The sequence below is a fragment of the Cyprinodon variegatus genome, unplaced genomic scaffold (assembly GCF_000732505.1).
Source record: "Cyprinodon variegatus isolate N-32 unplaced genomic scaffold, C_variegatus-1.0 Scaffold184, whole genome shotgun sequence".
NCBI lineage: Eukaryota > Metazoa > Chordata > Actinopteri > Cyprinodontiformes > Cyprinodontidae > Cyprinodon > Cyprinodon variegatus.
In genome coordinates, this window is record NW_015150637.1 from 877,908 (window position 1) to 890,120 (window position 12,213).

General features: G+C 38.4%; 1 protein-coding gene across 2 annotated transcripts in view; it reads right to left on the bottom strand.

Annotated features, from left to right (window-relative positions):
* med13 (mediator complex subunit 13) overlaps positions 1 to 12,213 on the bottom strand; it is a 117,812-nt gene that overhangs the window by 49,052 nt on the left and 56,547 nt on the right. For both annotated transcript variants that reach the window (XR_001481346.1, XM_015379019.1), the window contains exon 4: positions 2,210 to 2,355. Coding sequence is in view for 1 of the 2 variants with exons in the window: in XM_015379019.1 (XP_015234505.1) it covers positions 2,210 to 2,355 (146 nt within the window). In the remaining variant the exon portion in view is untranslated. The remainder of the gene's footprint in view (positions 1 to 2,209; positions 2,356 to 12,213) is intronic.

Consider the following 12,213-nt stretch of genomic DNA (forward strand, 5'->3'; position numbering starts at 1 on the left):
GCACATTTCTTCTTCTACGCTTGCATTATTGGAAGAGCAGACGCTGAATGCGCACTTTCATCTGGTTTGGTCTGCCGCGGTTTCCGTAGACTCGTGATCGCGCATGTGCGCGCTTTTAGGAAATCCTATACACTGCTGTTTATGCTCTAAAAACATTCTAAATGACTTCGTTTTGAGTAAATTCTGGATGCTACCCACTCAGGACACTTGGAATACATTGGACGAGCAGTATGGAGGAATATTGACACATTTTTTGTGGACTTTTATGGACCTTTCTGCCTCGGGCGCCATAGACCTCCATTATTTGAATGTCAGCAGACAGCAAGAAGCCTCCCAGATCTCCAGATGCATTTGAGATATCAAAAAAGTACTCCAGAGTGTTGTTCAGCATGGGGGTGAGTAGAAAATGAAGGCTAATCATGTTTTGGGTGTACTATTCCTTTAATGTCTTCATTTAACCTATTGGCTATATTTGCAGCTGTCTGGCTTGAAGTCATCTTGAGTACATCTTTCCTGCTTATTTAAGGGAAGGAATCGATTCAAAATCGATTAAGTCGATTTTTTTACCCAGCCCTAGTCAGCATAAAACCAGCTAAAATACACAAGAATATATTTAAAGGTGTTACACTGCATTGGGTTTGGTTAAAACACATGGATGGTGTATTTTTCATGTAGAAAGGAAAGTGAGGATGTTCTGACCACTACACTATTTTGTTTATAAACAGTTTATAAAATATCAAAAATCGTCAGTGAAATTTTGCCATTACATATTGTTGTTTATGTTATTTTTACCACCTAAAAAAGCTTATATTTACTTCGAGGTGCTACTAACAGCAGCAGGAAGTCTTTCTATAAGCTGGCCCACTTCATTGAGGTATGGCTGGACTGCCGGTGACTGCTCCCCCCTCAGTCCGCATGGGTCTACTGCTACAGAATATTTAAAACTAGGATTAGAACCATGAAGAACCGACTGCAAGGAAGATGCTACGAGGTGGACTTTCTTGCTAAAACCATTTTAAAATTTGTTTTTATTTTCCAAATAACACAAAAAATAAACTAAAGGCACTGTCTTTGTAGCTTATGCAGTTTCACTCAACAAGCAAGCAAAGTGCGTCAGAAACCTCACTACGGAGCCGAGTCCGACGTGGTTTTTAGACGTGCAGTGTGGGCAGTGTGGGTACGATGTAACCCTGCGGTTTGGTCGGTGTATGCCCGGCTTTAGATCATAAGAAGTAACTGTAAAGTTGTTTTTACTAGTAACTTGTTCCTTTGATTACTGACTTCTACAGGAATATAACCATCAACTATAACTAGTTAATTCAACTAACATTTCCAACACTGCTAACGTTGTATGTCAATACAGAAACCCACTTGATTGGGATAAAACCAGCTTTTACACAGCAAGCACCCGTCCTGATAGCGTTTAGATTAACCTTTTAACACAACTAACCAGACATGCATCAAGTAAACACCACTTTGTCCCTGATTTGATGAAGGAATATCATTCTGACATAGTTAAAAGATTAAAAAATACTTTAACATAATGTGAATACAATCATTATCCCAACATCATGTATATGTAAAAAAACAACAACACACATATCAGCCCTGGACAAACGATAGGCCAGATTGAAGCTTCTCTAAACACATCAGGTGACATTTTGGATGTTTCTACATTTTAGCACACAACAGATGAGAAAAAGCTTGTTACATTTAGAGGTCAAATGCTCAAATTAGATGTAGAAGAAGGATGAGATTAACGCGGTCTAATTTTCTAACTTTTCCTCTGATGGCTCAATTATATAAAAGCCCCGAGCAAAAATCCAGCTTCAAACCCGGTTAAAAACATGCAAATGTGACGTTTCCTCTGGAAACTGTGGTTACCCTCATCTGACCAACGCCTTTGCTGGCCTTTACATCGAAATGGGGAATTCCAAAGGAGTCACCATGCATGAAATTAAAGAAAACACTCGCTAACCGCTCAGAAATCTGACCTCAGCTGGTAAAAGTTTGAATGATCTGTAGCAAAGTGATGCTTCTAAACATAATGGTTCAACGCTCAACTTAAGAGTCAAATGAAGGTAAGATAAGCTGAAAAACCCAATGACGATCCGACCATTTATCAGAGATTAGTGTGCAGTATTGGTCTTAAATCTTCAACTAAAAAAAGCCAATATGAAATAACATCATAGAATTTTCCAATGCCAACCTTGAAACGGGCTGGAGGCCTGCTGGGCCAGGGCCAGGTGCTCCTCTGTAAGGTGGTAGATGGGCTGGTGCTGGTTGATCTCCACACTGGTGCACACGTTGTTCTCGCCGTGCAGGAAGAAGGTGAAAGCGCAGGACAAGTGCTCACTGTGAGGGGAGAGAAAAGCACAAAACGGGTCAGTTTTATTCATTCTCTGACCTGCTGTAACATCACCTGCTTGTTTGAAGCGGAGTAAAATTCAGCAGGGAGGAGCCTGCAGACACCAGGAGAGGAATCCCTGCCGCCTGCTTCATCTCAGATCAATGATTAAAAGGGACGGTTTGGAGAAAACAGGAGGAAGGAGTCGGATTCTACTTTATCAGAACATGAAGACATAAGATCTGAACCAACGCTTTAACTTCCTTCAAACAGCTGAGATTTACAAAAATCATGGACTTTTCTTCTTGAATAGTGGAAGAAAATCTAACAGTTCAACTTTTATATTTTGTGTTTTGTTTCATTATTGTTTAAAATAAAAAACAGGCTATGTAAAACAAGATAACAAAAAATACATTTTAAAATCCTATTCATAAATCAAACAACTGAAAATGTTTTAAGTTTTTAAGGGAAACTTTGCAGTTTTCTAAAAAAAGATTTTTAACAGAACTTATATCCAAAAAAATAATTTCCATCTTTTTTTATTTTTTATTTATATGACTGTTTTTCCAAGTTAGGTTTTACAAATTGCGTTGTTTACAAATTGTGTTTTACAGTTTAGGGTCTTGTCACTTCTGGGGGCGGGCTCTATTCTTTTACCGCATTTCTAGTGGTCTGCATATTTGCAACAACATTTTTATTTCTCAATGTGTTCATCAAGAGCAAGCCTTTTTATTGGGCTGAAGAGAATCTAATGTGTGAAACGCTGTTTGTAAAGAATGCAGTTCATAAAATGCAATCTGAAAAAGATACATTAAAAAGTATATTATATAAATATATATATAATTTGAAGAAAAAAACAAAAAGCATATCATGAACAAACAGGAAAGTTTTTCTCAAGTTGTTGGTATTAAATCACAAAATGTTTTTATTTGCTTGCAACAATAATGGACCAAAGTTCACTCCATAGCTCCTACCAATATTGAGGTATATAAATTGACGAAGGAAGTGATAAACTGATAGACGGACAGATGAAAGGAAGAGCAGGATGGATACAAAGGGACAGGGAATAAAGGATGGGAAACAAGTTTTTTTCCCCCTTTCCTATTCTTATCCAGACCTGTAAAACCCTGAAAATGTAATATTTTACCAGCGATCCTTTCTCTAGATGGTGGCAGGTTTTATATCCCTAGACTCCTGCGGGATCGACTGCAGGAGCCCATACAGCAAAGCTTCACCGGCTTCATCTGTCTGCTTACTGTGTGGCCTGTGTGTAAAACAAAGGGGCAAGCCCCGACTAACCCTGGCATTCTAGCCAATAAGCGCTGCAACAAAACACCTCCCAACACACACACAAGATCTTCCCTCCTTCCAGCTACGCCTGCCTGTGCCAGTCTGACCCCAGCGGCAAGGCAGGAAGACAAACTACTGAGGGAGAGCAAGGGCAGACCCAGAGGAAAGAGATCAGTGAAGTGAAGTGCTGAGCGTCGTCTGTAGGCTTTCCTCTCTCCTCCGTCACGGAGAACGGAGAGAGCACCAGTGACAAACGCCTGAATAAAAGCAGATGCAGTAGATGAAGGAGAGCTGCCTCCCTGTGGATTTGGTTAAGCAAATACGGGCTCTTCTCCCTGACTCTGGTGCTCAGACACACCTCGTCTGCCGAGGATTAAAGACGAAGAGCAGAGGGGAGGAAGGAGCGTGGCAGACGCAGAGCTTTAACAACATAATGGCAGCGACCAGGTGAACGGAGTGCTTCTCGCTCCACATGTCTCAGCTGGAGGAGACGTCTACAGGACAGAGGTGGAAGCAGGGGGGTCGCTGCTTCCAGTCTGCATCGACTCGCACGAATATTTTATACACCTTGGACCAGGGGAGGATTTAGGAAATTTAGGGCCCTAGGCAAAGACAGGCAGGGGGCCCTCTGAATAGAGGAGACAACACATAAAACAGACCCATTATACAGATATTTTAATAGAATAGACAAACATTATTTGCTCTACGTTTTGTCCCTCTCTTCTTGCTGTTTCTCAATTTTTTTTTTACTCAGCTAACTTTTAATGCTGTCTGGAAAAAAAATTTACGATTTTGTTTCTAATCACTAAGCTCCCTTAGCCGATTGCTCCCACCTGAAAGGCGACGGCAAAAGTAAACACTTAAGACAGACTTAATATTGTAAGCGTTTTGATGGCATTCTAGTAGAAGGATTTTTTTTTTTTTTATCAAAAACACTTTTACCAGAAAGTCTACACTCTCATCTTTTCAGGAAGTCTAATTTTTGTGTCCTGCTATCAGCCATGTATCACCAATGAAAAATGATAAATTCTCACTACGAATTGGAAATCTGTTTGGTGACTGACTTTTATTTCTGTCAGGCTGAAGAGATAGAAGTTGGAAAAAATTCTCTTGGCGTTAAAAAACAAAACAGCTTAAAAAGGACATCGTTTATTTAGTCATTTTACAATTTTGTAAACAACAGCTGCTGATTAAACTGGATGTTACAACATTAACATCATTATAAGAGTTATTTTTAGCGAGAATTTGATCAGAAGCGCCAAGAAAATGGTCCCATCCGCCATGTCCGCCCCTCTGGCTTCAATGCGCGTTCTCAACACATGGAAGCAGAATTTTATACATTTTATAACACCGGGGCAAAGAACGTCTGGAAGTTATTTGGATTTAGTTTTTACATATGCATTTATATATGTACAGATATATATACAGAAGAGCTTTATGTGTATATATTTGATCTCTTTTCATTCTTATTTTTTTATCTTTATTATATTGTATAGTTGGATGTGTGTATATATTATCTAAAACTGTAACTGGAGCGTGTAACAAAAGTAATTTCCCTCTAGGATTATTAAAGTATTTCTGATTCTGAAGTCAGACAGAGCTTCACATCCCTTGGACATCAATCAGTTTAGCAACAGCTAGTGGCTACAGGCTGCTTTCCTGCACATGCTGCCACCACCTGGTGAATTCCAGTACTGCACATTTTACTCGGATCAGCTCAGATCCGGGGCTCTTGGGGAAACATCCGGGGCTGTAGCCAAGGGAAACATCCGGGGCTGTAGCCAATAGCCGCTCCTATATATATATATATTCAGTTGTTTTTTTATACACTTTTACCTTACAGTCATTATGATGCACTGGTGTCACATCATAATTTCCCCACTGTCGGATCTTTTCTATTCTAAGACGAATGACACATGAGAACATGTTCCAGCTAATAGTGCTACTGGTGTTAGCTATGCTTTTAAGTCCTTTCCTTCCACCTGTTAGTTTTCTGTGAGGCATTAGAGCAGCTGGGAATTATTTAGTAGCTGTGTCAATATCTGCCTTCCTGGTAGTTCTGCTATACTGCCACTAGATGGAGCAAATCCTGTTTATGCCAGCTCATCGGCCCGGTGCTGAGATTCTATTTAGCCTAAAAAATTCTAAACAGTCAGGAGGGATTATTGGAGTGTAAAGCCTTTATTTCATCATAATCAACTGGATGTTGGTCTTTTAGCCGCTGGCTTATTATCAGCCCATGTACCTTTAAAGTTTATGGATGCAAAGTGACAAAATGTGGTGGGTTTAAATCCTTTTTGAAGGTAAAGCCAGACAGCGTTAAAATATCTTAAAGTTTGTATGTTATTATATTCCCTCATAGCACTGTTTAGCTGCACATAATTATCTTCTCTAATAAACCTAAATGTTTAATAAAAGTCCTTTTCTTCTTATAAGGCACCGCACTCTATTTGTGAGCTGAACCTTGTGATATTTCCATCACTGCACTGGTGTATGACAGCCAGCCTCCACAGTACAGAACCTGTCAGCGTATGCATGTAATAATTACAGAGCTAATGTGGAGGGAAAAAAATGGCTGCACTGATGTCGAGCACTGTTCTGACACTTTGGCTGGCAAATTACACCAATCCTCCACACTCTTATTAACAAAGAGCAAAGCAGACAGAGCCTTCAGATAGCTGTACTTGTCAGAGCCTGCTGGTTTCTGCTTTCTAACTGGGACACATGGCTCCTGAAAAGAGAACTAAAATCCACAAAGATGCATAAAAATATCTGCATCGTCTGCATAAGTGCAGCTATGACTAGAAACTCAACAGGGTTTGTTTTTAAAAACAGGACATTTCACTCAGATTAAGAATGACTTTAATAGGTGGAAAAGGACATTGCTACAGCATCTTTTAAGTTCTAAATAATTTGCACCGATACAGCCACCGATTTCTCAGCTTTTTATTGGGATTTATTTTGTGATATGTTGATTTAACGCAGAGAATCGCAGGAACAATCCCACAAAGTTTTCAGTTTTAAGAAATTCTGCTTTTCCAGAGTCGATTTTTTTAGATTTTATTTATTTATTTATTTATTTTTTTACAAAATTTTGAATATTTGAGGAGAAAATGTCACCTTTGAACTATTTAAACAACAGTCATGTAATTTTAAGAAACCAGGAACAAATCCTGAAACCGGATTTTGATTGCGAGTGTAATTTGACAAATTTTCTTGCACTAATGTTGCAAGTCTGGTATCATTTCTTGGGGGAAAAAAAACACCAGAAATTGTAGTTTTGCTTTATCCATTTAGTCTTAAGGTTAAAAATCTGAATAAGAATCATAATAAATTCCCAAAACATTAAAGTGAGATGACAAATATTTAGTTTTATTTACTTTATTGCCAAAGTTAAATCATTCAGGAAGCAGGTTAATGTTAACATAAAATAGGTCTAAATAATCGATGTAAGAACCTTTGTATTGATTTTTGAATTAGATTTTTGTCTGAGAAAATTGAAGACCAAAAGAAAATAGAAATCTTAACATGAATAAAAGAAGCATGTAAAATGTTTTCTTCATACAAATCTAAAACTGTTCTGTACATCTTTTAATGTGCTTCCTGTATCCTGAGAGAGACTGAAGATAAACGTTTTTTTTTTGTAAGGGTGATACTGAGATTGATTATTTGGACACCAGTCGATGTGCTGCAGACTTTTTAGGACCCACTTTAGCTGATATTGCTTTTTCTCCATACATAAATGTCAGATAAAGACCCAGGTGAAAACAAATGCTACACAAGTTTCAATTTAAATAAAAAAAGAAGCGCTTATTATTAACTCAAACAATACATTAATGCATAATGCATAGCAAACTGAGGGAGCGGCTGAAAGCATGGCTGCTAAATGCAGTGATGAATCAGTAAAGGAATAAACAATTTGGTCGATGCTGATACAGGAAAACAAGCTAAACATCGGCCAGTCGACATATCGGTCTAATCCTCAAGGTTAAGAAGGATGATCGTACTGTGGGGATGTCGTTCGTTAGCAAAGAAGTGAATGACATAGAAATTTACTCTCTAGAATATTGATTCCAAATAGCCCTTAAAACACATAAAATTATATTCACTTTATATTCTTTTATACATATAAAGGGAAATGTTCTTATTTTTTTCAATATTTCCTAATTTTTTCCATTAAATCTAAAATCAATTTAATATTTAAACCAACTAATAGAGTGAATAATATTTTGAAACAAACAATGTATCGAGTCAAATTTTCAATAACATTATATTTCTGCTAATATCTAAATCTATATGTTCCTTTAGTAGAAGTAACAAGTATTTCTATTTCTAATGCATATTATCAATATGAATTTATAATGAAAGCTTTCTGGATGGAAAGCGAAAATGTCTTCAAACTTGGAAACCAAAAGTCCAGTGATTTGTTTTGAACTTTTTCTGGAATACGTTATTTAATAAGACATTTTTCATAATTTAAATGCATTTCAATATTTAATGGCAGCGTTCTTGAATGTTTTCCACACCAAGGACCCCCAAACTGATGGCGAGATGGAGCAGGGACCCCCTAATTATATATATTATATGAAATAGTGTTATATCAAACTGGTCCTATAGTCCCTCTATTACAGATGGAGTAATATAACCAAGGTAATTTCTCCCTGGGATTATTAAAGTATTTATAAATCTGATTCCTGGTTGATGGGACAGGTGTTGTGAATGAAACGGTGCCCATCTTGAAAGAGCTCCTGTGTGTCGCTGAATGTGTGCATTGATGACAGAAAGACATCTTCTGCCTCCATTTATCTGTTTACTACAGTCTGTTGAATTCATGTTAATGTGGATTTAAAGACATTTCAAGTAGTGAAAGAAATTGCATGGGGAAATATAAAAAAAAGTCTAATTAACCAAAACTTTTGCGACCCCATGCAGTACCTCCATAGACCCCCCTTGGGGTCGCGGACCCCCTGTTGAAGACCTCCCTCCGTTTTATGGTATATAATTATTACAGGGTTCCTACAACATAAGGAAAGTCAAATTTAAAATTTGGATTTGGTCTTAAATTTTAAAATTTAAGACCAAATCGACAAGAAACACAAGAAAAACCTGCTTGCGACAACTTAACCCAAAGGTTTAGGAAGAAAGCTAAAAACACACAAATGACAGATATATTTTAACAATTATTTAACTGAATTCACAAACTTTGTTTTAGCAGGGAACAAAACAAATCAGTCTTTTTTGCAGCTATTTTTCTTTGTATCGTTTTCTTAGTATGTTTGATTTGGTGATAAGTGGAGGCGTTGCGGAGACAAGGGTGGAACAAAACTGAGAAATACCGGCTGTTTCTCGGTAACTCCATTTTGACGCTTTGTGTTTCGTGCTTCGCATGTGCGACTCCACTGCCTTAATTCCCATCGTTCCGAGCTTGAATGACTTCTTGCACAAAATCCACTGAGCCTCATGTATGTTCCCTGGTTTTAGCCAAGGAGAAAACGATTGGCTGGATAACCAATTTTTGTTAAATTCAGACTTGCTCATATTTTCCAGACAAAAGGTAAATGGCGCATCTCCCAAATGTCCCTTTGAATGAACGCTTTTATTGTTTCCGCCATCGGGACGGAACCAATAATGGCGAGTCGTTTTTTTTTTTCTTTATAAAAAAATAAATAGTCAATTTTAACGTTTTATTTAGATTACAAAATAAATAGTGTTAAAAATATCCTATTTATGATGTTTTAAAAATTAAAAGACTGATTTAAAACATTTTAATACCAATTAAGGCCTTAGTTTTATTATGAAGAATACAATACCTTTTAAGACTTTTTAAGGACCCGCAGGAACCCTGCATTATACAAAGTGTTCCATTCATATTTCCAATATGCATTAGGAACATATAGATTTATGCATCTCATAATATATTTTAGCCCTCCACATACCTCAGGGATCATCACAATGATTTAATGCTACATTAGATTAAACAAGTTTTAGGTGACAATAATCGCACAGCTCAGATTTATACAGTTAAGCAATACTCCTATAGATCACTTTTATTTTATTATGTGAGAAACAAACATGTAAAGTGTAATCTGAAAGGAAATCTGAACTCCTTAATCCCTGATAACTGTTTTCTATTCTATTTAGCTGTTAAATATATGATTAAGGTTGTTAATCTGAGCACATTCTACAGGCTTTAAGGGCCCAGTGGGTGAAGCCGGATAAAAGCAGGTGAGAGAAGCAGGAACAAACAGCTTCTGCAGGCAGCCAGTCACCTGAAGGGAAGCAGAGAGCCCAACACAAACAGAGAGGAAAAACACTGGTCTGCAGCCAAGACAGCAGGGGAAACTGGGCACACGCTGGCACAAAGAGCAAAGACGCCTTTTGTTCAGTAGGTGTCATGATGCCTATGAGGTAAATGACACTACTTTAACTCCAGGGCTGGTGGTGGGTGGTTTTTACCAAATAAGGAAGCCCAACCGGCTGCAGCCATAAAGGAGCTTACACAGCAAGATGCTAAACAGAGGAGTCACAATTTAAAGAAATAATCTTATTTTAAAGAAATCTAATGAAGCTCTGTTGCTGATCTGCAGCTCATTTTTATAGTTTGTGTTTGCATATGGGGAATAAACAGAAATGTGGGGGGGGCTGGTCTTCAGAGCGGTGACAGAGTGTGCACAGGGAGACAAAATGTGCCTGTGTATTCTGCTCACATCAACAAAAACACACGGCGTCCTCTGCTCACGTGCAAAGAAAACCTGACACTACACATTCACACGCTTGCATCTGCACGGCGAGCGGGGAGAGAGGGCTGCCATCTGTGGCTCGGCAGGCAGAAGTACAGCCCGCTTCGCACCGACAAACACCCCAACAAATCACAACAGGCTGAAATCAGTTTCCCTTCCAGACGCGGCTGTGCAGATTTTAAGAAGATTATCACACACACCAGGAAAACCACTTCGAATATCCAAAATGTTGCATAACTGCTGACAGGATTAAACTTCTCCAGGACTTTATTTTGTCAGATGGCCCTAATGGTCAGGCTGTGAGACCACAAGGTGGGACTGAAAATAGGCGGTTCAAATGTCAACAGCACCTGACGCAGCTCCTCGCCGACGCCCTCCTCTGCCTCGCTCTCCGACACAAACAGGCAGAGCGGGAAACCTTGAGCCGGGGCAAAGTGCGGCTCAGGCCTGCTGGACGTGACGGCCCGTCTGGCCTCACTGTCCTCTGCAGAAAATACACAAACAACCACGTGGCTGCAGCCGTCGCCGTGTCAACAAAAAGCTCACACACCGCAGCATGTGAGACACCCACAGACTGAGCGCGTGTAAGCAGGCCGGGGCGTGGATTTTAGGAAAGGACGACACTGATTGATGGGTAGTTTAACAGCTTATCAATTATTTACAAATCAACCCGGGCTGCACAATATTTCACCAACAGGTTAATACTGCAACGACAGTTTGGAAAGCAATACCGGCTGGTTATTGCACTGCAAAGGTTTCATACGGCTAATAAATTCAGCCTCCCATTGAGAGCCTGTAGCGTTGAACAAACGATGTGGGAAACAGAGGAATAGGAAGGTGTAGATTGAAGTCAAAGTGCATCAACATCTCAAGGCTTTGATTTCTTTTTCAGTACATTGCTAAAAACAACCAGCAGCCAGCTCTCATTTCTACCTCTAGATTTTAAATGAACAAATAATCTGCCGTTCTGAATAAGCTCAATCTAATGTGGAAGTGACCTAATAGTTGCATGGAGGTTTTAAAAAGTTACCCCTTCTTTTCCTCCAAAATTCATCTCTATGTTTGAACATCTGCTGTAATGACTGCCTGACACCACAAGGAGCAGCAGAACTTCAACACACAGCATCTTATACAGTTTATTCAGGAATGAGTAACTCTAATTTAATGCTTTATGATGCTCATTTAATGCTCTTAGAAATAATCTCAATGCCATCATTTACCTGTGACTGTCGTGTGTATGTATGTATATATATATAGTTTTTATTGCGATCATTGCACTGATCATTGCAATGATTTATCACTCAAAATTACTTTAAAATCATTGACATTCGCTTAAAACGACCCACAAGCGTTGCCGGCGCCATTTTTGTTGTTTTGTTCACATTCTCGCAAGATTTGAAAAAGCTGCGTGATTTTCTGCTAGATGCCGTAATTTTTCTCTCCTTGGGGAGAGAATTCTGCAGAGCAGCAGCTGGATGATGAATTTAATCTATACTATAATACACGCTAGATTAAAAATGATCAGTCAGGGATTAGGAAAATAATAATAATAACTGTATGCGATCAGTGTAAATATTTATATCATATGACAGTCTTCTGTACAGTGGTCATACATTAAAAAATGTTCATTAAATCTTATTTTCTTAGACATTGGAGTGGTGCATTTTAATGTTATAGAGCTAAACATGTTAAATTGGTGAGTAGTAGTAGTGTTTTTTTTTAGATTTTTAACATTACAATTTATATTTTTCCAAGCAGACAACAGTTTAAAGCAAAGTTTAGTTTGAAAAGAATGTGCCGGAAGGATTGAAAAGCATGTTAACACGGTAATGTAGG